Here is a 27,973-nt window from a genome sequence, read left to right on the forward strand (position 1 = left end):
AATGCATTATAATTTTAAACTCATTGTGCTTGTTAATTGTATTTCAATAACTGCCGCTGAGGTGGCCAGAGTGTTTTCAGAAAGATACAATGCTTTTTTTTTACTGTGTTTGAAAGTTGCATTGATAACCTATTCTGGCTGCTTTGATATCACACTTTACAAACTGGAGCCTTCCAAATGAAAGGGTTCCTGGCAACAGTAAGCTGCTTTTTCTTCTCCATTTGTTGTGAAGGAGTACTGAACATAGGGTTTGCTTTTATAAAATCCTCAACACACTAAAAAGATTATAACTCAGGAGATTCTGTAACCAGGATCGCTCATTCCTCACTTCTGTTTAACCAAGCTGTAATCCAGCTCAGGTTAGAGTTAGGCTATCTGTGTAAAATGAGTTCTACATTAGGGGGTCTAAGCAGGTTTTCCAAAAGCCTACTGGATTTGGACTCTTAAGAGATTCGTAGACACAAAGCCAGAAGACTTCAGAAGGGTAGCCACGTTAGTCTGGATCTGCAAAAACGAGTCCCATGGCACCTGAAAGACGCAGCAGATTTATTTGGGCGTAAGCTTTTGTGGGTAAAAATCACTTCGTCAGATGCAACTTGATCCTGTACCATTGACTTCAGTAGCACATACATGGATCTGACCTAGTGGATTTTACCCACAAAAGCTTAACCTCAGATAAATCTGTTAGTCTTCATGGCGTCACAGGATGCCTTGTTGTTAAAGTCAGAAGGGACCATTGTGTTCCTGTAGTCTGACCTCATCTGTAACACCTGCCATAGAACTTCCTCAAAATAATTCCTAGAGCATTTCTCTTGGCACCTTTTGAGAATTCCATCCATCATTCTTAGCAGATTCCTGTTCGCATCAATACATTTAGCATTAATTAACATCCATCCTCGTCCTGTTAGTAGAAAGGCCATTAACGGCTTGGGCACCTCTAGAGATGGACTTTCCAAGTGAGGAGCAAGGTGAGTATGCAGAACTTGCAGCCCCTGCTCTATCTGTTCAGCAGCCTAATGAAGGACTTTCCTCAGTGGCCCCTTCTGGGCCTGATTCTGTGCTGTTGGATATCAGTGGGAAAGCTTGCAGTGCCAATAGTGCAGATAAATTTCCTAGTAAATGCTAAATTCAACTTTATTTAAATTAATGATGGTGCTATAATAAAGCTAACTGACTCAGAAAGCGAGCTACACTGGTATCCTTCATATTTTTTTGATTTGAAATACTTTCTGAGAAAGTTGAAAATAATTCTTCAATTCCATTTTTTTCTTTCAGAGCTCAAATTTAGAGCCTACTCTTGCAAAGACTTAAGCACATGAGTAACTTTAATCACATTCTTAAGTATTTTCAGAATTGGGCACCTCTTTCCTTTCTACCTCATGTTTCTAATGAAGTTGCACATACCCATCATCTTTCATTTTCTTCCCTTTTGTTCCCCTGTATCAGTAATAATAATAGTTGTTAATAATTAGCACTTCCATAGCACTCTCCAGCTTCAAAACGATTTCAGGCATTAAATCTGTGAAGCTCTAAATGACAATATTGCAGTGCTGACTTGTTACCTCATTGGTATTACAGAGCGAGCAAGGAGTACTTACTTTTCTTTATGTGGGCCAAAACAGGGTAAATTTTTAAAATACAAAATTGGCAAAAATAAAATGCACTCCTAGGCTGACACTTGGTTTGCCAAATTTGAGCACAGAGCCAATTTTTAAAGCAGAGTAATAAACACCTGGAAAATTCTGGTTTATAATGGCAGTGCTGAAAAGCTGTTAAGTGAGTACATCCACTTTACTACAGGAAAGCCCACTTAAAATTCTGAAAAACCCATTAAATTTGAACCTTCATCTCAATGAACATGAGCTTTGCCTTTGAAACAGTTGCTCAGAGATTCAAACTGAGCTTGTATGGATTGGCATGGCACATCCTTAGAGGTTTTCTTGTTCCTAATAAAGTCCATGTGACTAATTTCCAAGTGTGTAGCGAGATGCACTTGAGTTCAGATATTTCTTTCCCTATTGAAAGTACACACCTCCTGCCAGAATCCCTCCCTCTGATTTTGGGAACATCTTTAGTCACCTTCTTGAGATTGGTCCACTGGGAAGTTCTCCTCACAGAATGAGGATTTAACTAGTGTAGTAGCAGGGTGGGCATTTCCCAGCCCCATGGATTGCAGGGTGGGAACAATGAGAGCAGTGAGATGCTAAAGGGTATGTCTATGCTACTGGGAAGATCGTTCTGGTCAGGGTCAATCTTCCAGACTTCAAGTTTGCACCCCTGCTAGAGATGAACAGAATCCAGCTATCTAAGCTTGGCAGTCAGCGCCTGTACTCCTCAATATCATGAGAGGTAACGGAGGTCGATGGGAGAAACTCTCTTGTTGACCTCCCTCTTTGTAGATGTCCAGGTAAGTTGATTGCAGAAAAGTCGATTCTAACTACACAATTGTCGTAGCTCGAATTGTGTGTCTGCAATCAACTTAACTCCATAGTGTAGACCAAGCCTAAGACAGAGAACAAGAATGGAAGAGGAGAAAACATTAGGAGAAGACGAGGCTTTTGAAAGGAGGAACAATGGGTGGATGGAGTCAGGGGGGATAAGAACAGAGGATATTGTAGATGGAACTTGAGTTCCAGGAAAATACTGTGGTGCTTGAAGTGGGAGGAAGGACAATATGGAGCTTCCAAGAAGAGGAAGAAATAGCTTGGGAACAGGAGGAGGAAAGTATTGGAAGGCAGGAGATAGGGACAGAATTTCAGATGAGAAAAGAATGCATCTGACGAAGCGGGTCTTTGCCCACAAAAGCTTATGTTCCAAAATATGTTAATTTGTAAGGTGCCACAGGATTTCTTGTTGTTCTCAGAAGAGAAAAGACAGATGCCATGAGATGGATGGAACTGGAAGGGTTAGAGGCCCAAAGGATGGAGCTAGAAGGATGGGGGAGAAAAGGCACAGATCTTAGTAGTGGGTGCAAAGGTGAATGAAAAAGGGGTACAGCAGTTGGCACCGAAAGGAGAAATGAAAGGCCCAGGAAAGAGGAAAAACACAAACAGTGGAGAGAAAGTGCTGGCAGTAGCAGTAGTCACAGCTCCAAGAGGAGAGAGTCTGCCACCCTTTTTTTTCCTGTATCACCCCTACCTGAGCCACAACCAGCAGAGAGGCAGGAAACCTAAAGAGCCTGCTCTGCTCATTTGTTTTCTCTAGGTTTTACTGCTGATTGCTGTAGATTTTGGAGGAAATGGGGGTAGCTCCACTTCCTCGTGTGTGTGTGATGTCACTAGGGCACCAGTTTATCAGTTTAGCTCACCAGCTTGCCTGCATGCAAATTTCACTTTCTAGATAAGCATCAGGCATGCAGATGTGTCAGCCCATGGCTGGGAATTGAAAGTTGTGCATTCCCAAGGTAACAAACAGTCTGTAACTAGCTTAGCCCTTTCACTCCATTCCTGTTTAGATTTTGCATCAAGATGCTGAGACTGTGAAATAGACCAATAAATACAGCACAGTCAAATGGTAAATTGACCAGTTAAAGAAATCAGTAGCTGAAGGGAATAGCTCTTAATGTAGCTAGCCTAGACACATAATTATGCCCTAGGACTCTTCCCAACTAATATATTCTAAAGCTTAAAACTGATTTAAGAGAGATTTTTCTGTATACGGAACTTCTGAGAGAGCAGAATTTACACCACATTTTTACTCTTGCATTATGAGTTATAAGGAACATTTTAGCAAATCTAGTCATTTCTAGTGTTACAGTTTCATTCATTTTTCAGATTTTATTTTATAAACTTCAGCACTAATATGCTAGATATTGCTAGGAATGTTCTTTTAAAATCAGAATTCTTCCCTTCCCCCCCCAAAAAGAGTTAATTGGATTCTAAAGTTAAAATACCGTACAGCTATTTTGCAAGAATAAGGATGTCACAGCCATTGTCCTTACCAAATTACACTTTGAGTAGTCACATTCTGCCTGCTTATCCACCCTGCAATTTCATTTGAGTACAGGATTCTTCGCTTCAGGTGTCCTGAACTATTGCATAGTGCTGCACTGTTAAGCAGCTGCTGGTTTCCACCCCAGAAATGGCTGCAATTCAGTGAAAGATAAAGTGATTTTTGTTTCCATAGAGTTTGAATAATGTGGTTTAAGATTTCTGAAGGCAAAGGTTTGAATACTTGAGCAGCATTAACTTTTTGTACATTTATGACAATCTTCTTATGTGTGTGTTTTTTCCAACTCTTCAAACTTCTTTGGCCAAACAAACAAAAAGAATTTTGGGCTTTCACATGCTATTTTATTTTGAAGGACTCTTGTGTTGTTCCAGCATCTGGTGACACTTTATTTGGTCAGTCTGTACAGTCCCTCTCCTACTAGACAAAAATCTGTTGCATCGTATTCAGTTTTTTGCAACCAGGCTTCTCAGCTGTACATAAAAAGGGGGCTTGTGGATACATGAGAACTGGAATCCAGGATCCACAGAGGCCCAGACTGTGCTTGGTTATACACCCCGGACTGACGCAAGCATTGGCAGGTCAGAGAGATGGGAGAGCTCCACCTCACAGCTCCTTCCCCCCACCCCCCCTCAGCTTCTTGCTGAAACTGACTCTGCCTCTGCCTTCTCCCTGCTGACTCAGCCAATACTGAGTGAGTGCTCCCTGCAGACTGCCAGCACACAGAGGGGGCAGCAGCTGCACACGCAAGAGGAAAGAACTTCGGCAGCCCCAGCCAAGCTTGTGGCTCCTTACCGTTGGCCAGTTGTGCTGAAAGAGGAAGACCCAGCCTGGGATCTCGGTACACTTAGAAATCATCTCTTCTGACCCAGTTAGAGGAAGGATTACAACACACAGTGGCCGGTACAGATAGGAAAGGGTTGTAATTCGCCAACCATGCTTGCAGGCAAGAGCACTCTGATTTGAATGGGGGACAGGGCAGTCTTTGTTTAATTGGATGCAGACCACGTGTATTTTTAGCACACTGCAGATTGTGATGCTGCATTGATACGTGGAAATATTTTGCTACAACAACACAGCATTGTGATGCATAGAACAACAACAACAAAAAGTTCATGTTGCAAAAACACATTTAAAATGATGGGAGAATTGTGAAGATTCCAAATACACAAGAGTGTCTTGATGTTTGGAGTCTTATTGGAACCTATGGAGGCTTCTCTGGTTTTATTTCCAACTCCTATTTACCAATTCCCTCACTCTTGTAAGACACTGAGACTGCTACTATTTCTGAGGACTTAATGGATTCTTAGCCAGCTGAGACTATTTTCTTGTCTGCATGTTCCTCTTTACATCCTCCCATCATGCCAAGGGTATGCCTGCTCTGCTGAGCAGACACGTGGAAAACAGGGAGCTAGGAATCCACCAAGGAAGAAGAGAAAATCTCAGACAGCTCAGCAACAGGAGGAGAGCCAGTATCCCTGAGAGGTAGGGAGCTCTGATATGATTGGCTATGCACCCAACTTCCAGATTGTGCCCAGGACCACAGGAGAAACTTGGATTCTCCGAGCCAGATTGGAACCATTGGAAATGAAAGTATACCATGCTTGGCAGTGTTGGAGGGAGGTAACTGTGCTAGGCGGTCTTCCATAATGTGCATTCTTTCAGCAAGTAATGTCATTGGATGTGAATTCCTGAAAGGTCCTCGTGGTAGTGGAAGGCCACAGAAAGGCAGTTTTACTCAGTTTGTTTTCAAGCCATGCATGGCAACAGTCATTTTTGGACAGTGCTTCCACATGTATTTCTGTCTAAATATCAGTCCCCTTTCCTGTTGTTCAGCAACACACCAGGATAATCTCTTAAGTTTGGAAGTTAGTGGCGTGCTTTGCTTTGCCTTTATGGAAGCACCTTTTAGACCCTTCGGTAGAATTTTAGCAACTGTGACATTGGTTAACTTTAACGGGAATGGTGAAGTCCCCAGTCTCTGGTTTGAAAATTCTGTCTCTTCAAACAGCACGATCACAATGGAGCTTCTTTAATATGCCTCCACCTAAACTTACAGTTCTGTAATGTAAACATCTATTTAGGAAATAAACCTGGCTTGCTTGCTTTCTTTGTTGTTTTGTTTGTTTTAATGAAGTTAAACAAAAGATAAGAAAAATTTCTGTGGCTTGCCTTTTAAAAAAATGCATCTTTTGAATGCTGGAGGAATACTTCAACTGCGAGTCAGCTAAATATACTGTATCATGAAACCTTAGGGACCACTGAAATGAGAACAGAGGCCCATTACTGTTAAGAGGGTGTTTTATTGAAAATATGCCGACGTGCTTTCCCAGGAGAGTGAGTATAAGACGGCAAGATGCCCAACAGTAATACAGGTTATTCTCCTAGACAGGCTAAAATATATAGTTTGGCACTTCTATGCTCTGTGTGTGAGTGAGCTTTATAACAGATTAATGTGCATTTTATATTTAAGGCACCATATTTCACGCATTTTTTTCTTTTATTTAAAACTGTTGCAATTTATATATATTAGTTGTTGTCCAAGTATGTATAATTTCTTGCACTTTTTAGTTCTTTGTTGAAAAAGGTGAAGCAGTAAGTCTCTTCAATAGAAACAAAATTACAGTAGAGGGCAGTATGTATAAAAATAAGTTTTTCACATAACGCCATATTGTATTAGGTAGTAGAGGGTCATTTGTTTTCTATATCAAAGTGGAAAAAACCTCTGGCATTATGGAAGGTAAAAATATACATTGTCTGTCCTTAAAATCATTTACATGGAGTCTTCAGAGGAGCTGGTGTTATTTACAGGGCCAGAAGTTTATGCTTAATAAGTTTTTTAAAATGTGGTTGAAGTTTATTTTTTTTTAACCTGCTTACCTTAATGTAATGGCAAGATGCCTATTTTTCTTCCGCTGATCGGAAGGGGTGACATACATAGTAGCTTATTTTTGTATGAATTTGTCACCACTCTAAACTGAGCTTCTGCCATTTTCCCCACAGTCATTCCAATGCTAAGTGTGACTTTGTGGTCTCTCCGGAACGAATACATGTCAACTTGAGTCAAATAATGGGGTTTGTAATAGCAACTGCTTCATTTCCTCTATTGTACTTCACATAAATGTGATCTCAAGTCATTAAAGAAAGTAACAGAGAGCATTTAGTGGTGATTACATTTCAGTACTGTATAGTATGTACTTTGGGGCAAAAATAATTTAGAAAATATGCCCAGGCACTCTTGGAGTGCTGTAAGGCTGTGTCTAGCTTACTGGGATTTGTTGATAAAAGTTTTTGTTGGAAGATATCTTCTGACAAAACTTCTGTCAACAGATCGTGACCAAGCTGCCAAGCAGATCACAAGATCGATCCAGTCTGTCAACAGAGAGAGGCTGGACTGCCCGGCTGCTCTATCTGCAAAACAGCCAACCAGAAGCACAGCAGACAGGGCTGCCCAGTGTCCTGGAAGCCCTGTCTGTTGACAGAGTGCCCCCTGGAATGTCCAGACTGGCTTTCTGTCAGCAGATCTCTACTGATAGAGGCGTTATTCCTCATGGGGAGCCGGGTATGGCTGTTGACAAAAGCGCTGCGTTCTGTCAACTTACAGTCAACAGAACACCTCAGGAATCTGGATACTCCGTGGGTTACGTCAGCAAAACGGCCATTTTGCCAACAAAACCCTCTAGTGTAGACATAGCTTAACTGAGATAAACCTGCTGGCATAAGATTGTGCTAATAAATTTTACTTTATGGTGGAAACAAGATCTTACAGTTTATGGGGAAAGATGATGGCAGTTTATTAAATCAAGTATGAACGCAGAGTGACATTGTTGCCATTTTTATTTATTTATTTTACTTGTTTTAAGGGTGAGGGGGCTGTAATTAAATACAATTTGTTTTATACCTGGGATGCTTGATTCATTATTGATATTTTTATGTTTAAAGGGAACCATAATTTTGCTGAAATGTCTTCCATAACTCCTGCACAATCGGAGTCATAACTCACCTGAATGTTGACACATCCTGCTGTGTATATATAAATTAACTAGTAACACTGACATTATAAAATGTTGCATTAAATGAAGATGTGAATGGTAATTTAACACATGTCATGAAGAGAAATTTAAACCATTGTACAACATTGAGAGGATATAAAATATCCTCTTCAAGCCAAGTGTGTATGGACAGTAAAGAAAAACAACGTAATTAGTGCCATATGAAAACGGATATAACATTGATACAAACAATATTGATATTATATCAACTACTTTGGAGTCTTGTGGGTAATAAAAGGTTTGGTTTTGTTTTGTTTTAAGAGGGACAGCCGCCTTAAAACTGAACTTCTGCCTGAAAGTATTTTAACATCTAAAATTACTAAAAGTTTTTAAAAAAAGTTTGCTTTGTAAAACTCACAGGACTTTATGTAAAGTCAGTTTCACTGTTCAGTCAGTGATTTTTTTTTTCCCACCAATTTTGTTTGTAGGTGTTTCAAACAAAAACGACAAGGAAAATAAATTCATAGACTACACAAATATGATTGTAAAGCCACAAAAATTGGCATGGGGACCCAACCCTAGATTATACCACTTTTCACTCATGGTTTGTTTTTGAAAGTGATTGGCTATCAAATTGGCTGAGTCTCTCCAAAATGCACTGCTATTTATAACATCATTGTTTCCACTGTAAATCCACCCAGATCACATTGGTCAGGCTGGTGTGCCTGAGGTAGAGTAAATATGCACCGGCTTAACTCTTCTGATTGTTCCCCAGATCTGTGCATATTGGAAAGGCAATGTGGGGAAGTCTGTGATAACTTTTGGGTAGATAAAAGGAGTGGGGGATTAATACCCCCAAATGTACAATTAAAAAAAGCACAAAAAAATCTAATGGTGGGGGCGGAAACAATACTATTATCAGTCTTGCTTGTAGCTTTCCAACTATTGTTAAATCACAAATATTTATTATTAGATTTGTTCCTACTTGTCTGTTTTTTCTTTCATCTATTAACCCATGATGGCCTACGCTAACGCATAAAGCTTTCCTGAGTTCAATCATACACTGAGCGTTAATTTCAGGCATTTTGCATTGTGTCATTTCATCTTTAATCAGTCACTGTTAGTGCAGCATGCTGGGCCAGATTCTGCTCCATTTACACTGGTGTAAGTCCTGAGTAACTTCACTGAGGTCACAGAAGTTGCTTCAGATTTAAGCCACTGTAAATGAGAGCAGAATCTGCAACAGAGTCTCTTCCTGTGAGACAAAAATGGGTATTGCTGTATGTAGAGAAGTGTGGAACTCAGCCCTACAGACAGTTGAGTAGTAATGATGTAACAAAACCATTTCTTCTGCTGTGTTCACCTCTTCCATGTATGCACTATCTCCTCCTCTGGGACCTTGAAACCTGTATTTGTAATGTATTTGACCTACTGAGTTTCACCTACTACCATGACTTTTATTCAACGTAAGGCAAAATTTAATTGACTCTGGTGCCAAATAGCCAGCAAGGACTCCTCATTTTTAACTCAGGTATCATTTCTAGCTTTCAATTCCTATTCACGTATTACATCTCTGTGCCACTTATAGCCAGTATTCAGTAGTTGTGATAGCTGTCCATATCCTAATAGATTTAGAAGGGGGGACATGCTGTTTTATGTGGTCTTCTGCAATATTTGCTGTCTGTATTTTCTTGTGACCCAGCTGAACCACAGCAGTGCTCTCTGCTGCTCTGGGAATTCTAGTTCATAGCAGACAGTTAGTGTTAGATATATGAAGTGGCATGAAGTGCTTTAAAAATACTGCTGGCCAGCTGCACAGCTAGTAGTTAGAACTTTAAATGGCACTTTTCAATCTTGAAAGCATTCTAAGAACATCAGTCACCATGACAGCCCAAAGAAGCAGGTAAGTAATATTGTGCCCATTTTGCAGATGGAAGGACAGAGGAGAGGCTAAGGCTGTTAATTTCATTTGGAGTGTGGTGGGGAGGGGTGCACCACAGTGCTAAAAATAGGTACATAGATCTCTGAAGTGAGGCTTTTAAAACTGAGGTGCTTGAGATTGTTGGTTACTTTAAGAGTAAAAATTTAAAAAGTTTCTGACTCTGGTAGAAGGCCAGAGAGGGAGTTGGGATTATAAATGTGGAACCCCTAGTTCACAGTCCCTATGCTTTTGCTGCTAGGTCAGTGGTTCCCAACTTTTTCACTAGTGTGGACCCCAGTAAACCCCTATCCCCCAAATGTTCAGACTGCCACCCATGTCAAAGCCAATTCTAGCTACCATGTACATGTCATTAAATGAAAAAGGAAAACACAACATAAAGTTTTGGACAGCAATTAGTAACATTATTGGAAGATATTTAATTCTAAAATAATAGATTGTAAATTTGCAATTTGTTTACAACTTATTTTCGATGATCATTTTTATTTATCATTTTTATGTACCCCCCTGTGATAACCTCACGAATCCCCAGGGGTTCACAGACCTCAAATTGGGAACCACTTTACTAGATCAGACCTTTCATTGCTTATGAAAGGAAGATGGTGTGTGCCTTGGATGAAGTGCTATCTTCATAGACCCAATTCGTTGCTGACATAGCACCAGAAGATGGCTTTCTATCCTGATTGAGATCGTAATGGTGAAACTGAGGACAGAACTAAACCAGTGATCTTTCTTGGAGCAGTATGTCGTTGTGTATGAAAATAAAAATTGAGACATGATGATTCATGCAATGTTAGTGCTTAAATGTTTGCATCCAGCTGTGTGAACTTGATCAGAGTTTTCCAAACTATGGTTCATGGATCACTTACTATTGGTCTTTGGAGTACTCCCAGATCATGTGATACTGGCTCCCCCACATTGTTTTCTACAGCTTAAATGCATTAAAAGAAGCTAAAAATACATGCAATGCTTTTAAATGTTATGGTGTCATGTCAGCTATGAGTAAAGTTGCCAGAGGGATGTTAGTAACAATGAATGGGGCAGGAGGAGGTCTCTAAGGCCACAGTTACACTACAGCGCTCTGTCAATAGAAGTGACTGTCAGCAGAGATTTCCTGACAAAACTTCTGTTGACAGAGCGCGGCCTCTCACAGAAGCTAATTGGGAGAGTGCTCCCCTCTGTCGACAGAGCAGCTGGACTGCCTGGCTGCTCTATCGACAAAACGGGCATGCGGATGCACAACAGACAGGGCTGTCCATTGTTGTGGATGCCCTGTCTGTCAAGAGACTGACCCCCTGGGGGCATTTACACAGCTGTTCTGTCAACAGAAACCTGTCGAGGAAGGCAGGAAGGCGTTATGCCTTGTAGTGGAGAGGCGGAACCCTGTTGGGAAAAGTGCTGGATTTTGTCCATATGCTGTCAACAAAAGGCACTTTGTGTGTAAACACACAGCATGTTTTATTGGCAAACCCCCGGTTTTGTTGACCAAAAAAACCCTTGCATTTTCACTGATCTCAAGCAGTTTGGGGCAGTTAACTGTATGTTGAGGTGGCTAGATAGAAGGTATTCTTCTAAGTGCGGCATGTTGCTGATTCATCCATTGCATCGTTATGTAGTATTTGTTCTTAAATTGTGTGATTGTAAATTTGTGATATTTACAAACGATTCATTTCTATGCCATTTATATGTTGACCTGTCCTTCATAGCATATCATATGCTGTAGAACTGGAAGGGACCTCGAGAGGTCATCACATCCAGTCCCCTGCCCCCACAGCAGGACCTATTACTATCCCTGACCATTTTTTTTCGTTTTTGTTTATAGTCTTACCTGACCCAAAATCCTGGCTTTACCAGGCTAATGCTCTAACTACTGAGCTATTCCCTCCCCACTTCAATTTGTGTGTGTGTATATGCCTTTAAGAGAAAGGATCTTTCTGATTCATCAAGGTTCTTTCTGGCAGATTTAGGGTCTTACAAAAGACACCCTTAATCCCTTACTAAACATTCATAGGAGGGTGGGGACAGATTTTTTTTTCTGATGTGAAAAAAATCCCATTAATAAATTTGTTATCTGACATGAAAACACTTTAGGGTGGAAAGCAATCTGTATCACATCCCATTTAACTTCCGATCACAAGTTGTCACTAAATTGAGTCCTTTGTCTTTGCTTCTTGCGAGGTTCTTCCGCAGCATAACTGATAGGGCTGTTGTCTGATGCTCACTGATTCTTGCAAATAAAGTAAGATTGCGAAAGGAAATATTATTTATGTTGTTCTGTTTTTTCAGTTACTTGCATCTAAACTAACTTTCTACATGAATTTCATATCTAGAAACTGTGAGGCTAAAAATACTAAAAACAATCACTGACACTTTGATTAATATTAGCACAGATGAAACAGATAATTTGTTATAGGATTTTAGATACATGAATATAGGTTTCTGGGGCTATTCCAATCAGTACATTAGAGGCAGCACAATAACAAGGTATTGTGTGTGTGTGTGTAATATATATATTTTAAAGAGAAGAGCCAAAAAGTATTTCTTTGAGCTTGAACATGTAGGATGTCAACAGGGATTGCTTTGAATTACACAAAACCACTAACCCTAGTGTTACAAATGTGTCACAGACCCAAACAGAGTGTTTCACTTCCACCAAACTCAGAAATACTCCTTTGGCTACCTTAAGAATAAAACTCCCATTTGTGAAACTCTGATCGGAATGATACAGTGGGTTCATCCTTGCCTCCTAATAGATTTTAACATCTTACCATTCTAGGACTGTGATTAATGTCCCTTTGCATTGTTTATGAAAGAAAGAGGGGAAGGTAGTCAGGCTAGGCTCAGTAATCATTTCTATAAACTTCTTTTGGAGGGCTGTTTGTTGTTTAGATTTTGTTTTTCATGCACATTCTTTAGTGAGCAAAACTACTCAAAAATCATATAACACAAGAAGCTTTTATGTTTAAAATTATGGTTTCGAAGGCAGAGGGTCACTTTTCTCTAATGCTGGTTTAGTCCCTTGATTCCACCCAATTTAAAAATGATTGCTGTGAACCATTGTGTTAGTGGGAATTTTGGGGGCATCTAGTCCCTGCAAAACAGATTGCTCTTAAAGGTTATGATCCTGAACAGTTTGTCAGTAAGTATGGAGGGGTTTGTTGTTGTTATTATTATTACTTGTTAAAGAATAGTTCTTAACAGCTGTTTGATTAAGGGTAAATGCCTGCTATTTGCTATGCTTTTTAGAGAGCAGACACATGCTTAGTCAGGTCAAAGGGTTAACAGCAATTAACTGTAGTTGCTTTTAGAGACAAAAGCGTTATTTCACAAAAGCATTATTTCACCTGCCGGCAGAATTTAAAAAAAAAAAAAAAAAGAAGAAGAAGAAAAGAAAAAAGAAAAGAAAAGAAAAAAAGGAGGCCCAGTGTGTGAGGGTGTTTGAACTGATTATGTTTAGAGGCTGGTTGTGATTGGTGGAGAAGGGCGTGGCTGATTGGGTAGTTTTGCATCTTGTCAGCTCAGGAGCACCCTTGCGCGTGCAATCTGTCTGTAACCTGAGGAAGCTAAAGACTGTACAACAAGGCTTAATAGAGCTTCATGGCCCAGCACTCTGTTTGTGGTGGCAGCTAAATGGAGTTTGTCAGGTTTGTCAATATGATTGATTTCGTGATTTTTTTTTTTTTTGTATCTTCCTTGTGCACAGTGTGACCATTTAATTTTGCAGAGGTAAGATTAAAGAGGCATAGTGCTTTTTAAAGTTTTTTTTTTTCCTTTTTAATGTTTGTTTATCACCTTAAGGCAGTTGCACAGTAACTAGACTCAGTTCGGACAAAACTGGGGAAAAGGGATAGGGAGCTGCAGTGTAGAGGCCTGTTTCTCAACTCTTCAGAAATATGTCAGAGCTTTAAAAATAAAATGTTTATATCTCTGCATTCTTTAATTTTTTTAAAACTTCTGTTGCTGTTCTTACACTGTTTTATTTTCATCCAGCACCAGAATTTTTGAAGCCCTTGGTAAACAATTACATATAAGAGAAGGGAATTTTATTTGGTGTGCTTCCTTTGTAGGTTATTACAGATGTAATATGTAAACAAATAGAATGATTATTACTCTTTTCATTCTGCCTGGGATATTTTCACTTTAGCTGACTAAATGGCTGTAAATTTGGGGAAAGAAAGTGGGGGGGAAACAACCGCACAAATGAATAAAATACTTTGTGAGATTTAAATGTCAGGTACTGTGATTGCTGAATTTATCTGATAGAAAATGTGCTGTGTGAAATTGAGTGAGTGAGCTTTGTTTTTCAAATCAACTCATGTTATGGACTCTAGTGCAATACATATGTAACGGGATCTGAATGTAGCAAAGTGAAGTGTCAGTCCTGCATACAGTACAGTATTGCAGTGCAAATGAGATGATTTCTCTAGTTTGGTGGCAGTGGGGAGGAGGGAACCCTTAGGAAGTGGGTGGTAAGTTTAGAGCAAAGTGCATTTTCACTCTTCCTCTTTGGAATTAACTCTTTCAAATCCTGCATGGTTTAAGGAAACAGAACAGGTCAGATTATTCCCACATTCACAAAACGTAAAAGCAAAATACCTTTGAAATGCTGTGTATTTATTTTAATAGATGTCAGCACTCTGAAAATGACAGTTTCTTCATTTTTAACAAAAACAAGTTTGGCAGCAGGCAGTGTGAATCATTCAATGGATGACTAAGATCTGTTTATGAAACTAAATAGTTGGATTTATTCTAGCTGTCAAAAATAAATTACTGAAGTTCAAATCTTGTAAAATATAAGTTAAACCTGGAAGGCTACTTTAAAAAAACCAAAATAATAAATTATATTTTATTTGGATCAAAGCTAGGTTTCATAACTAGCCCTTAAGGACCCAATCCTGAGACTCTTATGCCTGTGGGTTATTACCTATGGGAGGTGTTTCATTGAAATAAATCATTCTGAATAATGTTTGAAAAGGTTTACACCTGTATATGATAAAACACATGAATGTGTGTGTATATATAAAGTGTGTGTATGTATTTATATATCAATTGTGTGTGTATAAGTTCTGTCTTTTTGTGAATTGTGTATTTGTCACACTAGCAATATAGAAAATTGTAGAGAAAGCCCTGCTTCTGTGGTGGAATGGTTAAAACTCTTGTCTTCACAGCAATTGGCAAATATGTTTTCAGAGGACTTTAAATGACTACCTGTGACTACCTTAAAAATCATTGTTAAACATGTAAAAATGAAACCCAAATTCTGACTAAAACGTGTAGCTGACTTGGCCCAGAATGTGATAGAGCTGAACTGAAAACTGATTGGTCTGACACTTTATAATCAAAGTTGATTTATTGTTCATTAGTAGTGCATTAGCCCTTTCAAGCAAGACAGTTATTTGTGTAGTGGCCTGTCAAACAAAAGACTTCTAGCACCTGTCATTTCTAAACCATGAAATAAGCAACCAGATATTAAGATAATGCAAATAGAAATACCCTTGGACAAGGTAAACTGCCAGCAATTTTCCTTTTAGAATATTCTTTTATTTACAGTGGCTAATACTAGTGCATATACATGCATATGCACACACTAAAAATTAAAGGCATACATGTGTAATATAGATTGGTATCACCAGGATGAGGAATCATATTGAAATTCAACATGTATCTTTCATGATTGCAGAGCACTGCACGTGTAAAGGTAAAACACAAGCAGGATAATCCCTTGTTTAAAGTTGGTTATTAATTGGAAAGAAAGGAATGTTCTTTGTAGCCTTAGTCTTATTAAACAAACAAACAAAAAGTACAAACTCAAGACAGCGTTTATTTTGTTCATTGCTCACACCCCATTTTCCCCAATGAACAAATGTCATAAAGTGATATTCTTACAGGCAGGGGTTAATTTTATGAGAGCTTGATGACATCACAGTCAAGCTGTGAGAAAGTCAAAAAACATCGTCTGCCATATTCAGACAGATTTGCTCTGAATTCTCTTCCCCACTCAAAAAGGAATGATCCTGTGACACAAAACAGAAAACACCACAAGTGTCAAAAGAAAACACAATTAAAGAACTTTTGTCTGCCACCATAGAAACGAGGATTAATTTATGTTATTCTTGACCATGGAATGGAGACTATCTGCATGAGGATATATAATGCATTGTCTTGTGTGAATTTTCATTTGACAGGGATTTTGGAGGCTGTGATCTTAATTAAATCTCAGCTGACTCAAATAATGCATCTAAAGGCATGCAGTGTTGCATAACCTTGCTGAGTTGGTAAACCATAAATTAACAGAAAGCTTGTGATAGGAAGAGCTGCTTTGAAATGTTTTGTTTGCTATAGTTAGGGTGTTTTCTAAAGGTGCACTAAGACATGCTCTGGCCAGGCATTCCAACTTTCTTTAGGTTGACTAAACATGAAAAAAATATTGGATACCATGGAAGTGACATGGGAAAATAAAACGAAAGACCCTGACTTACTAGACCTGTACATGCTAGTGTTAATACAAAACACTGAACAATGTCTTGGTAATCCTTTATGCAAATTTTACAAGTGTAACTCTCAATTACATCCTGAAATCAATATTGCAGTGTAAATAGTTACCAAACAACCGAACTGATTATTATCTGCTGGTTATAATCAATCACACAGGCATCATTGAATAGGACCTATTATTCAGTAATGTCAGACAGTATAATCTGGTTTGTACAGAAGTTGTGTTGATGCTTAATGTAAACAAGAGAAAACTTGCAACAGGTGTATGTACAAGGATAAGTATGTTCCTTGGCCACTGAGATACAGTGAAACCTCTTAAGTGTAGTGCAGTCTTTTAAGTAGCCAGTTTTAGTGAATTGCTAGTACTTGAAGATGATAGATACTCCATATTCATTCATTTTGGATATGCTGAAGCGAGCTAGTTGGCTGGTTCAGTGTAACATGCTTTGTTATATTTAAAAGGATTGTACACTCTGGCAATCTCAGGGTATGACAGGCTTATTCCATCCAACAGTTTGGGGAGCTGCAAAGCAGTGATGTAATTGCTTGAGACATATCTCTTAAAATCATTTTATAGCAGTTCTAGCCAAATGTATGCTTGACAGCAACAGAGAGAACTTGTACTTAATTTATGAAAATGTTTATTTCTACAAGGTGAATTCCTGAGAGGATTTTTTCTTTCCCCCTGCTAGATTAAAGAAATACCTGGCATGGTGTTACCAATACTGGCAGTGCAAAACTGAGAAATTGCTAACACCGTAGGCTAATTTTTTTCTATTTTTTTGGCAAATGTCTTGAGCAGCTAGAAATAGTTCTTTTGTTTTGTTGAAAATAGAACTACGTTACTGAAAATTAGTTTGCCATAGTTCAGGGTCCAGTTAAAATGTCCTGTACTACTTTGTCTTGATAAGGTGCTTTCTTGATTACCTTTGTTTTCCATTTGTAAGAAAAGAGAGGGTAATTCATTGTGTTCTGCAAAACCGGCTGAAATGGCTGTGTGGGTATTTTGGAGTGTCATAACGATGACCAGTAGCCCCTTCTATAGCGTTTTTTTTTATTTTTAGTCTTTCCAGTGCAGTATGGTGTTACATATTTATATTTGTTTACTAAATGAATATTGAAGAAATAGAATAGGTGCTGAATAAATACACATAATTACTAATTAATCTCTGCACTGGTTTATGGTACATTTACCTTCATTGATCAAGTAAAATGCTGTATTACGGTGGGGAGGGAGACAACCAACAACTTGATGTGTTTTAATTTTTAGACTTTATATCTCGCCCTTAAATCTGAAACATCATTGTTCAAATAACTGAGAACAAGGTAAACCAACAGCATCAAAAAGGTCGGCTTCTGTGATTTCTCAAGGGCTTGTTATTTTGTACTTTCCAATTCTATTTGATGTCTTGACAAAACAAGATGACACGGGAGAATACATTAAATTTTGATTTTCATCTAACCTGTTACAGTGCTGGCAGCTTAATTTCTTTTACTTTTTACTGAAGATGGCTTTTTGCACAATTATTCTAATTGCCAACCTACTTTATGAAAAGGTTTCTTTATGGGCTTCCCATTTGCCTTGATTTTGCTAGGCATTTTTTTGAACGTGTTTTGACCTTTAACACACAGAGAGCTTGCTGGTTGGAGTGTGTCTTCATTAGAAGTAAATCAGTGAATGGCAAGATTGTCAAAGAAGCAACTGATGTTTTCTCATTAGAATCTAATTTGCACCGTTATGCTTAGCTGTGATGTACAGATGAAGGTATCTATGAAAAGTGTGAAAAGCTGCACATTTTAAGCAAATAAAGTTTACATGTATTTCAAAGGCTGTATTTCTGAACAGAATAATAACACCTAAAGTGTTTAAGTAGAACAGAAGTTTCTCGTAACACCATTTGACTATTTTCTATATGATTTAAGTAGTTGGGTTTAACAAGGTGAATACATTTTTTAAGTATCAGAGAGGTAGCTGAGTTAGTCTGTTTCTTCAAAAACAACAAGAAGTCCTGTGGCACCTTATAGACTAAGAGATATTTTGGAGCATAAGCTTTCGTGGGCAAAGACCCGCTTTATCAGATGCAACATTTTTTAATTTGCTTGTTAATTTTTTGAATTGCCTCTTAATATTTAAACTGACCAGTACAGGTCAGTAGAGTAATGCCCAAAATTAGAACAACAGATAGTTTCACATTGAACGCTCTAAGGAAGTAATAGATTTAAAGCGAACATACAAATAAATTCAAAATAATTCTGGTTCTGTTTTGGTGGAGGAAGAGAAGTTATTTTTTTTTGTTTATGTGTTTACTTTTTTTAATTTAAACCTGCCATAAGGAACAATATTCCTCCCTATATTTATTTTTTAGTTTACATCCAATTCTAGACAAATTAAATGCAGACACATTCTCCTTAATATATTAATGTATTAATACACAAATATTAGAAACCCAGTATGATACAGTTCAGTATATTAAAGATCTTGGTGGAGGGAGGAAGATATTTCAAAGAATTTTGGTGGGTTTGAGTCTATTTTGGAGGTATATGTTTGGGGTGTGCTATGGATTTTTGGGGTAGGGCAGAATTTGGTGTTGTCTTAATACTGTATATCTAACCCTTCCTAATAATTTGCCATAGTTTTTCTTGACTCATTATAAATATTCTCACTGATCTGAATATGACATTTATGTTACAATTTTTTCCTCATGTAGGTGGAGGATATCGAAAAAAACTTTTTTTAATGTAAAAAGACTTGAGGTGGAAAAGATTATTCTGCTTATTCAATGACTGTTTGTGTACATTTTACTTTCATCTGTATTTGACAAATGTTAAGAGTCGAAAGGATTTAATTTATGTAAACTGTATATTTTTATGCAAATTAAATGGGTATTTATTATAGCTGAAACAATTATCCTAGCACTTAGTAGGGAACCTGGTATGCATGAGAAGTGCTAGATAAGATCAAATCAAGTTCTTCTAATGTCCCATTCTGTGTATAAAAATAAATTTTACCATTTTTTTCTTTGACTAAAGAAGAATACAGAATTCTTTATAGCGTAGCTATTCTGGACTATTGCAGAACTCTGAGAGTCCAGATTAATAGGTTACATAAATCAAACGAAGATCTCACTTCTTGATAAAATGTAATAAACTAAATAATAAAAATAAAATCTTAATTGAATTTTAAAAAGGGATTCCCCCCACCCCCTCTTTTTTAATAGGGGTTGTATTGTTACGAAGTACTGTTATGCTAATAACTGACGATTTAGGTGATTTTACGTTAATCCAATAAACATTACCTGTCTTAAAGTGTTATAGAATATTGTGGCAAAATAGTTGTCTAAAAGTGAAATTCCATTTTGTATAATGAAACAGAATGATAGTTTCTGCATGAATAGTTCCAGCAATTTAGCTTTTCTGTTGTTGTTTGGAAGACTGAGGTACTATATCAGAAATGTTTTACACTCCCAGGGTGGATGTAGATGCTGTGTTCAATACTTCATTATTTTATAAGTATCAGAATACAGACTGTGACATTATGCTTTTCTGTTTGCCAGTCCATCAGTAGTGTGTCTCCTCTGTAGTGTCACCAATACTGGTCTGGATTTGGGATTTTTTTTTTTTTAAATATTGATTCAGTTAAGGCTTTCTGTGTTCTGTATTTTTCACATACTAATCTTATAGCAGGCACTCAAGTTAACAGTTATTTATTTACATAGTTCTATTTTTTCATGTAGCCCACTATTTTTAATTACTGCTCTAGTCTTTATTTTTTTTATGCATTTATTTATGGCTTTGCTCCATTTAACTTTTGGCAACAAAGCCTTCATCCAAAGAAACACTGTCTTGAAATCCAGGTACTTGGCATGATAACTTCAGGTGTGCCAAATCTGAATACACTATAACAAGGGGTGAGGGTTTTGCTGATGAAGATTGTAGTTTTGGAGGTTTTTTTAACCTAAAGAAACCATCCACATCTTAAATATATAGTTGACAACAGTACAGCCAACTTCAATAATAAGATGTGCACTTTTCATTCTGTGCTGGTTTATTCTGTATACAAGTTTGAACTAGCTGAAAATATTTGGTTAGTATTAAATTATGTTAACGTAACTGAAGAGGGGAAAAATAGATTATAATCATTTTCTTCCCCTTACCTGTAGCCTATTTAGGTAGAACAGTGCCAAATGCGTCATTGGTGTAACTCCATTGTTACAATGAGGATGAACTTGGCCCAAGTTCTTTGAGTTTTTCTTTTCTTTTTCTTGGTAAGCATCCTATAACATGGTATATTTGCAAGTGAAGGAGATGGACCACAGTGGAAAGGATTGTTGTAGAATCCCAAGAAACAACAAACAGAGCCTTGAGAGAAATATGAAGAGTTTGTAAGCAATTGTTAGTAGGAAAGACATTGTTTGCTGTTATTAGATGCCAGCAGGTCTATACTAGTAGAATTCCAAAAGCCAAAGTGCAGCTGTATTTTACTTTACCTCTACTGCCAGATTTACATGTAGCTGGGTGTCTCCCACCCTCTATTGTCAGTCAACAATTCAGCATGCCGTGCATCAAATATACCAACACCGGCAATACCATGTCCTTCTGAAAGTAGAAATAAACAACTAATAAGGGTGATTTCTATGGTTCTCTATTAGTTTAGCATTCTTTATATGTATCTGCCAGTAGTTTTAATTTGATCTTCAACTCCCTGAAGGCAGTAAGACATAATTATTTTAGTTCTTCATGAACTGCCTCCTGTGATTCATTGTTAACTCATAAAACATCCTCATTTTCATGTACTTAAACAGGTAAGCCATTTCCAGTGTAGGTTTGTAATTATTTTTGGGTTTGGCACCACATTGAAATTGACATTTGAGAGAGAAAAATCTAAAATTAACCTATAGCCCCTAGTTCAGGTTTGATTATCATGCAGAAGATCAGAAATAAATATTTTTTTCTGAAGTAATGTAAAGTATATTGTATAGCATCTAAAAATAAAGTTTAATTTTGACACAGTACATGCAAAAAGGGATCTTTGAATAGTAGAGACCTGTAGTTAAGAACTTAACATGACTGTTTTAAATACTATTGATTTAAACCAGTGGCTAGATTTTATGAATCAAAGTGTAATTTCTAAGCTTTGGCTATATTTCTCAACTCTAAAGCACTCCCTCTTGTGTGCCTTTAGCAGCTTTCCAGACATTCAACACAGGATTAAATGATAGTAGTTACAATGATCAATAGGTTAAGACCAGTACAATCACTCTTACCGCTAATGACCTCAGTAGTAATGGGTAATAAAGTGTGGGCTATAATAGCCTATTGCTGGTGCTGCATGCCCTTTGATTCCTAGTATTAGTAGGGACTAGCTACATGAAAAAGTTGGACATTGGGAGTTAAGAGAGTGGATATATAGACTATAATTCTTAACTGTTTAAAGTCCTTAAACAGAGCTCTTTTATTTTTTCATTGACACAATAGTTTCTGGTCTATTTGAATATGTTTGTTAATTTCCATAAGTTATTTTCATGATCTACTAGAGCAGAAAGTGGTTAAATGTAACTTTTCATTACGTTCATAAATTAAAGGTAGAGCCTACAGCTAACTTTTTTAACAGAGGAGTTTCAGGTGATGAAAGTTGAGTTTGTCAGTACATAGCTGCTCTCTGAAGGATGCCATGTACTTTTTTCTGCTCCATGTAAAACATTTCTGTTTGAGCACAGTTTTAACAGTTTCTGTTTAGAAATTCTGCATTGGAAGGTACACAAACACTTTTGAAATGTAGGGGCAACTCTTGCCCTTAGACTGTCATATGCAACTCCCATGGGAGTAGTGGGAGTTGTCCATCCATAACCAAGGGCAGAATAATGTGGCCCTTAGTATTAATCATTGATTTGTAGGGTTCATAGCACCCCACCCTGTTCCTGCCCGTATCCCTGGTTGTTGTCAGAAATCTGACAGAAGATTATTTGTATTGTATGTCTTCCAAGAATAGCACAGAAAACACACTTGCAAATGCTTCCTTTTCAGTTTGCTCAATCAGACTTCAACAAAAAGTAGTGTGAACCTCAAGGACAAGTAAACACTTTGGGGATGGAATAACAAAGAGGAGTCAATCTTAAAGGCTGGGATGGTGTCTGCAATAGATGAGTGAGACATTTTTGAGTTAAAAAAAATTATTTTAAAAATCACACGGCGTAGGATGCTTCCCAGGGTCTGTCTCAATTGGTGTGACACAGCTGTAGCTGTAGGAATATACATGCAGCTAAATCCTGGTCCAAACAGGATTGGGGCTTCACCATTGACTTGAGTATACCCAGGATCTGTCCCATAATTCAATCTTTATTTTTCATAATGATCAGATGTTACTGTTTCCTGTTAGTGGTGGTGGAGTGTCCAGGTGTAAGTTGTAGTGTGCCTTCAGAAGCACTCTTTTTATTGAGAACCCATGGGTGAACTCCCAGTGCTCTGTTAATGAGGTGCCAAATGCACACAACAATTTCTTTTTTCTTTTTTTTTGTGGTGGGGGAGGTTGTTTTTGTTTTGTTTTGTTTTTGTTCTTTTCCTTTGGTTGGTTTGTTTTCCCCTAAACAAATGTCTTAAAAGCAGTTCCCGGGACTTTCACACAACATGTACCAACAGCATTGGAGGGTGTGCACTGTACCTGCATCTGACCTTCAGGAACCATTTTTAGTTCATCAAAATTAGTGATGCTGAGAAATCAGGACATCAGTGCATAATGACTGTGAAATTAGGAATGAGAGCTTGCTATGCAAATGACAGGACAAATCATGTGAAAAAGTCAAGATAAACTGCATATTAAAACATAATGTTACATAAAATTAATACTGCATTTCTCTCTTGCTGACGACTACTCTGATTTTAAAAAAAATCTTTTATCTTCTGATCAGCTATTGTCTGCTGATTTTTTTTTAAAAATGGTGCACAGAGAAAGTGCAAAACGTGTTATTACCTTTTATTGTAATACATGAGATGACAAGAGATCCCTTTTAACAAAGTATATCCTTTACTGCTTTTAGTTCTGTGCTGTCACATATTTGATTTGAAACTGAAGAAAAGTAAGGTGCTTAAATATTACTGTTAGAAGTCATATGGGTTTTGTCTTTTTTGCTCTATTGTTGTATTTTTTTTCTTTTTCTATTTTCTTTTTCTTTTTTTATCATCATTTCTAGTGAAATAGTCTTCTTGCATTACTGGGACTGACAAAATGGTTCTCATGTAGTCTGCAAATTAAATACAAGTGCAGTGATTATTTTGAATAGCTAAATTACATTCTAGAAAGCTTGCAGAATTCATAGCATTGTCATTAGGTATCCGCTTGAATACAATTTGTGTAACCTTGGCCAAGACAGCCTGTCATTTTAATGTCAGTGTTTTATCTGAACAAGACATCATCCTTTCAGATACAGTGTACAGGTTCCTTGCAGAGATGCCCGTGCAGAAACGTGTTAACAGTTGCAAATATGAAATGCTATCAAGTTCATCACTGTAGCTGTTTGTCACTGAAATGTCATGGAATGCGGCTTTTAATGGTATCTCACGTAATATGAAAGAATGGAAGACATCTGTATGCTGGGTGAATATGGAATGGTAAAGACATCACAGTAGGGTCTTCCTGTTTAAAATTGCATAGGAACATAGGTGTAGCTAGTCACATCCCTGAGTTTTCACTCATTTTCTTAAAGTCCTTGTTTTATGAGGGTCTAGAGCCCATCCGTCTGGGACACCTGATATTTCTTTGTGTGTCTGTTTTTCTGAGTTGACTGTTTCTTGTAAATATAAATCTTTCTTGACAGCTTATACCGTATTCATATATTTAAACAATTTCATTGCTATAATGTTCTGCAGAAAGAGGACGTGGCTGGGAGAAAATGAAATCAGTGCTTTCATGTTTACTCCAATGAGCTCTAAGCGTTCTTCATTATTTTGGTACTATAGAGAATGAGAAGTTAGCAACAACAGCAGAAAATCGGTTGGTGTTGTAGACCTAGCAAAGGGTGAACAATTATTGGGTGCTTAAAATGAAAAAGTAGACTCAACTGTTGTGGAAAGTGTTCTGACTTCTTACACACAGTGTGTTCATGCTCTAGGTTCCAGTGTCAGTGGCTATGATGACACCTCAAGTTATCACTCCCCAACAAATGCAGCAGATCCTCCAGCAACAAGTGCTAACTCCCCAGCAACTCCAGGTCCTGCTCCAGCAGCAGCAGGCACTCATGCTTCAACAGGTAATTGTTTCTTTTACAGCTGTGAAGATGGCTGTTATAAGTGAACTAACGTCTTTGAATATTCCAGTGATGGAAGCTGCCTGCGTACTGGAGCACAAATCGCAGGAGCTACACTGTAATTGCTCCTTTATTTTTGAAGCTAGCTGTTGCTATTGAAAACATAAGTGCAAGGACTAAAACTAAGGGCCTTTCCCAACAGACCGTCCTACAGTTGCCAATATTGCTTTCACCTTGGTACCTCACTTCCTTCTGACTAGTTGGAATAAATGGAATATAGTGGAGAGAGATTTTTGTTTTAATGTGTTAAACCCATATGGAACAATATGACCTGTTAAAATTGCATCCAGAGAAATATACCGTATCTGTAGGCCTTAACCTTTGAATTTCAGTAACCGATGTACCCCATTTCAAAATGTGAGCCTGTGCTAGTTGAAAGTTTGCAACAAATGAAGTATTGTTTTAAAGTTTACTTATCTGAATGTACTTCACAACATTCATTCTTTAATTCCATGATGACTTTAAAGGCCACTACAAGCTAACCTTGTGTATGCTTTCCTCACTGTCACTCTCACTCACTCATTCATTGAGTACATGTCTACACTTTGTACATTTACTATCCACTTGGGAAGTAGGGAGGAGGGGAGAGGTATTCTCTGTGATGTCCGTATGTATTGAATAAAAGGTAATACAGTCAAGTCGTATCATTTAGAAAGCATGTATGTTTCACAACAGAGATTTACCAGGCACTCTCAGGGAGGGCATTTTGGCTTTGTTTTTACAATCAAAGGTCATTCCTTGCCTTATTTTAATTAGTTTGTGTAGAAAATGGTGTTTTTCATCAGTTCATTTTGGAGATTACTTTTCAAACGATAATGCCAAGAATAGTCAGTGTGCACTGAATTTATTGTCGAGTTTCAAACGAAAGGTCAGACCATTACAGATAAAAGGATGCTGTTTCTCAAATCACAGTTTGTGTGTTGCACCAAAAGGGGCACTGACTTGTCCCTCTACTTTGCTACTTACCGTGTTTCCTCTTCTTTGTAGCAGCAGCTTCAAGAGTTTTATAAGAAACAACAGGAGCAGTTGCAGCTTCAACTTTTACAGCAACAACATGCTGGAAAACAGCCTAAAGAGGTACAGACAATACCCCTTTTGCTTTCAAACCACAGATCCCAGAGGACTGCCTAGTGGCTATTAAACTGTCATTCATCTTATAAATGATTACACAATTGAGCTGACTCTATCAGGTCTCAGCTTTCAGCTTTAGAGTTATTGTCCTGTTTTCTTTTATTTTCCTGTGCTTTCCATTTGCTTGCTGCCACATATTTTATAGCCCAGTATTACACCTTGATGTTCTGTGTGAGTATTGGAACAAGTATCCTGAGTAGTATCTTAGGAGAGTGTGTTTTTGGAAGTAAGTTATTTTACACTGGGTGAAAATAAGGAGGCAGTAGTCAAGATGCTGTGCTCTCAAACCAGGGAAATACTTCAATAGGTTTTGAGTGTAGGTTCACTTTATCAAGGCAGAGTCTCAGATTACACATTTGTCATAGCTGTATCTTAGAACAAGAACTGCATTTAAGGAACATTTGTTGTGACACATCAACAAAATCTGAGATGCAAAGATAAGACTGCAGGGCCAGCCTCAGCTCTTCACAATGTGTCTAGGTATTACAGTACACATGCTATGTGGACTAGCAGGAGACATGATGGGATGTCACTGCCATACGGAGACTGAATGGGGCAAGTTAAGGCCAAAGGTGTCCGAACTTTGAATACGTTTGCTCTCTGAATACATTAGCTTTTATCGCAATCATAACTTTGCATATTTTGTTACATTCAATTCCTTGTACTGTGGTGTTGAGGCTATTATTATTTAAAATTTAAGAAACCAAAATTCCTCCATGAAGTGCATGAGAAGCTATATAAATCCATGTTCAGGGATATTACGTTAGTCAGTCTGTGGCATCAGAGCCTGATTGGCCAGCTCGTAGTAAGCTGCTTCTTGAGTAAGCTGCTTCTTGGCACGAGATGCTGTGTAGTGCCTTTCATATCAGTGATGCGTTCCTGTCGCTGTGGCAGGCATACTGCACTAAGAACACATAATATAAAAGACCCTATCAATTTTTTTTTTAATTTTTAAATTTGGTGAGGTGTGCCACCTTGCCATATTCCAAACCAGAACGAATTTTTGCAGTTAAGCTTTAAACCACTGAAAATAAGGGTTTACAGTGGAAACTCCAACCCAATCTTCACTACGATGTGCAAACGGGCACCACTATAATAAAAGGGGAACAGATTAAAAAGTGTCTAAAATGTAAATCTAAAGGACTAGTGGTAATTAAAATGGAAATGGCACAGGGAGGGAAGGCATGTAATTGTGAGATATCACTGTGCAGAATGCTCTCAGCTTTGTTTTGCTGGCTGTTTTTCTAATTCAGTAGGGCTTACTCATCAGTGGCAGTTCAGTGTGCGTTAATGACTCTGGGATGCAGGCATCACTCTGGACAAAGAAATGATTATTGTGCGGTCAAAAGAAGTTCAAAGACGAGAAGGGAATTTCAGTTTTTTCCTTAGAGATCCACGTTCAAGAGCATATAAATTAAGCCAAATGTTAAAAACCACAGTCTGAAAGCTGACTTCAAAGTCACAACTCTCTAATTAATGAACTGCGAGCTTCAGTTTGGACAAGTCGTGGTTTGATGCGCCCATAAATCAACATGACAGGTCTGTTTCACAGTCTCAGACAGTGCTTGTCATTGAGTCACATCAGATGTAAACACAGCAGAAAAAAAGAGGGAATATGAAGGAGGTGCAATTGATCAACAGAATTGGTAAAAACCCACTTTTGAAGCGCATTATGCATGATCACAGGAAATGGCTATAGCCTCAAGAGGCTTTCTCCTTCTGCTGTTGCTTTTTTGAATCAGATTTCTAACAGCCTTCAAAAGGGAGAATAAGAATTATGGAGCTTCTCCCCTGTGGCTGGCAGGCAATAACCCCCTGTTGTTATTTTGTGCTTCTTTCTTTTCAAAGGCGTCAAAATTTAGTTTTTTAAAGATCTTTAACTCTATATTTGAAGACAAACAATAAAGGGCTGCCACTGTCATTCTTATCAGTTACCAGGGATTGTATTTTTTCTTTCTGTTGCCACTTCTTATTAACCTCTTATTTGGTCTATTAGACATAGTTTTGAATGCAAGCCTGCATGCTGAGAGAACATGAAAGTTCAGATGAGCTCAGAGGGCAGATAAAGAAATTTGAAGGGGAAAGTTACACAGCAGAATGAATGATAAAAGTTAACTCTTCTAAATTGCTGTTGTCAGACAGGAGAGCATCTCAGACACAAAGATGAT

At 37.9% G+C, this 27,973-nt stretch overlaps 1 protein-coding gene across 16 annotated transcripts in view; it reads left to right on the forward strand.

Annotated features, from left to right (window-relative positions):
• FOXP1 (forkhead box P1) overlaps positions 1 to 27,973 on the forward strand; it is a 556,626-nt gene that overhangs the window by 442,256 nt on the left and 86,397 nt on the right. For 12 of the 16 annotated variants that reach the window (XM_075005970.1, XM_075005965.1, XM_075005964.1 and 9 more), the window contains 2 exons: positions 24,480 to 24,617; positions 25,662 to 25,751. In XM_075005970.1, coding sequence (XP_074862071.1) covers positions 24,480 to 24,617; positions 25,662 to 25,751 — 228 coding nt within the window. Of the gene's footprint in view, positions 1 to 12,584; positions 13,524 to 24,479; positions 24,618 to 25,661; positions 25,752 to 27,973 lie in introns of those variants that run through there. The other 4 variants (XM_075005971.1, XM_075005980.1, XM_075005973.1 and 1 more) reach the window with 2 other exon arrangements.

The sequence above is a fragment of the Carettochelys insculpta genome, chromosome 11 (assembly GCF_033958435.1).
Source record: "Carettochelys insculpta isolate YL-2023 chromosome 11, ASM3395843v1, whole genome shotgun sequence".
Lineage (NCBI taxonomy): Eukaryota > Metazoa > Chordata > Testudines > Carettochelyidae > Carettochelys > Carettochelys insculpta.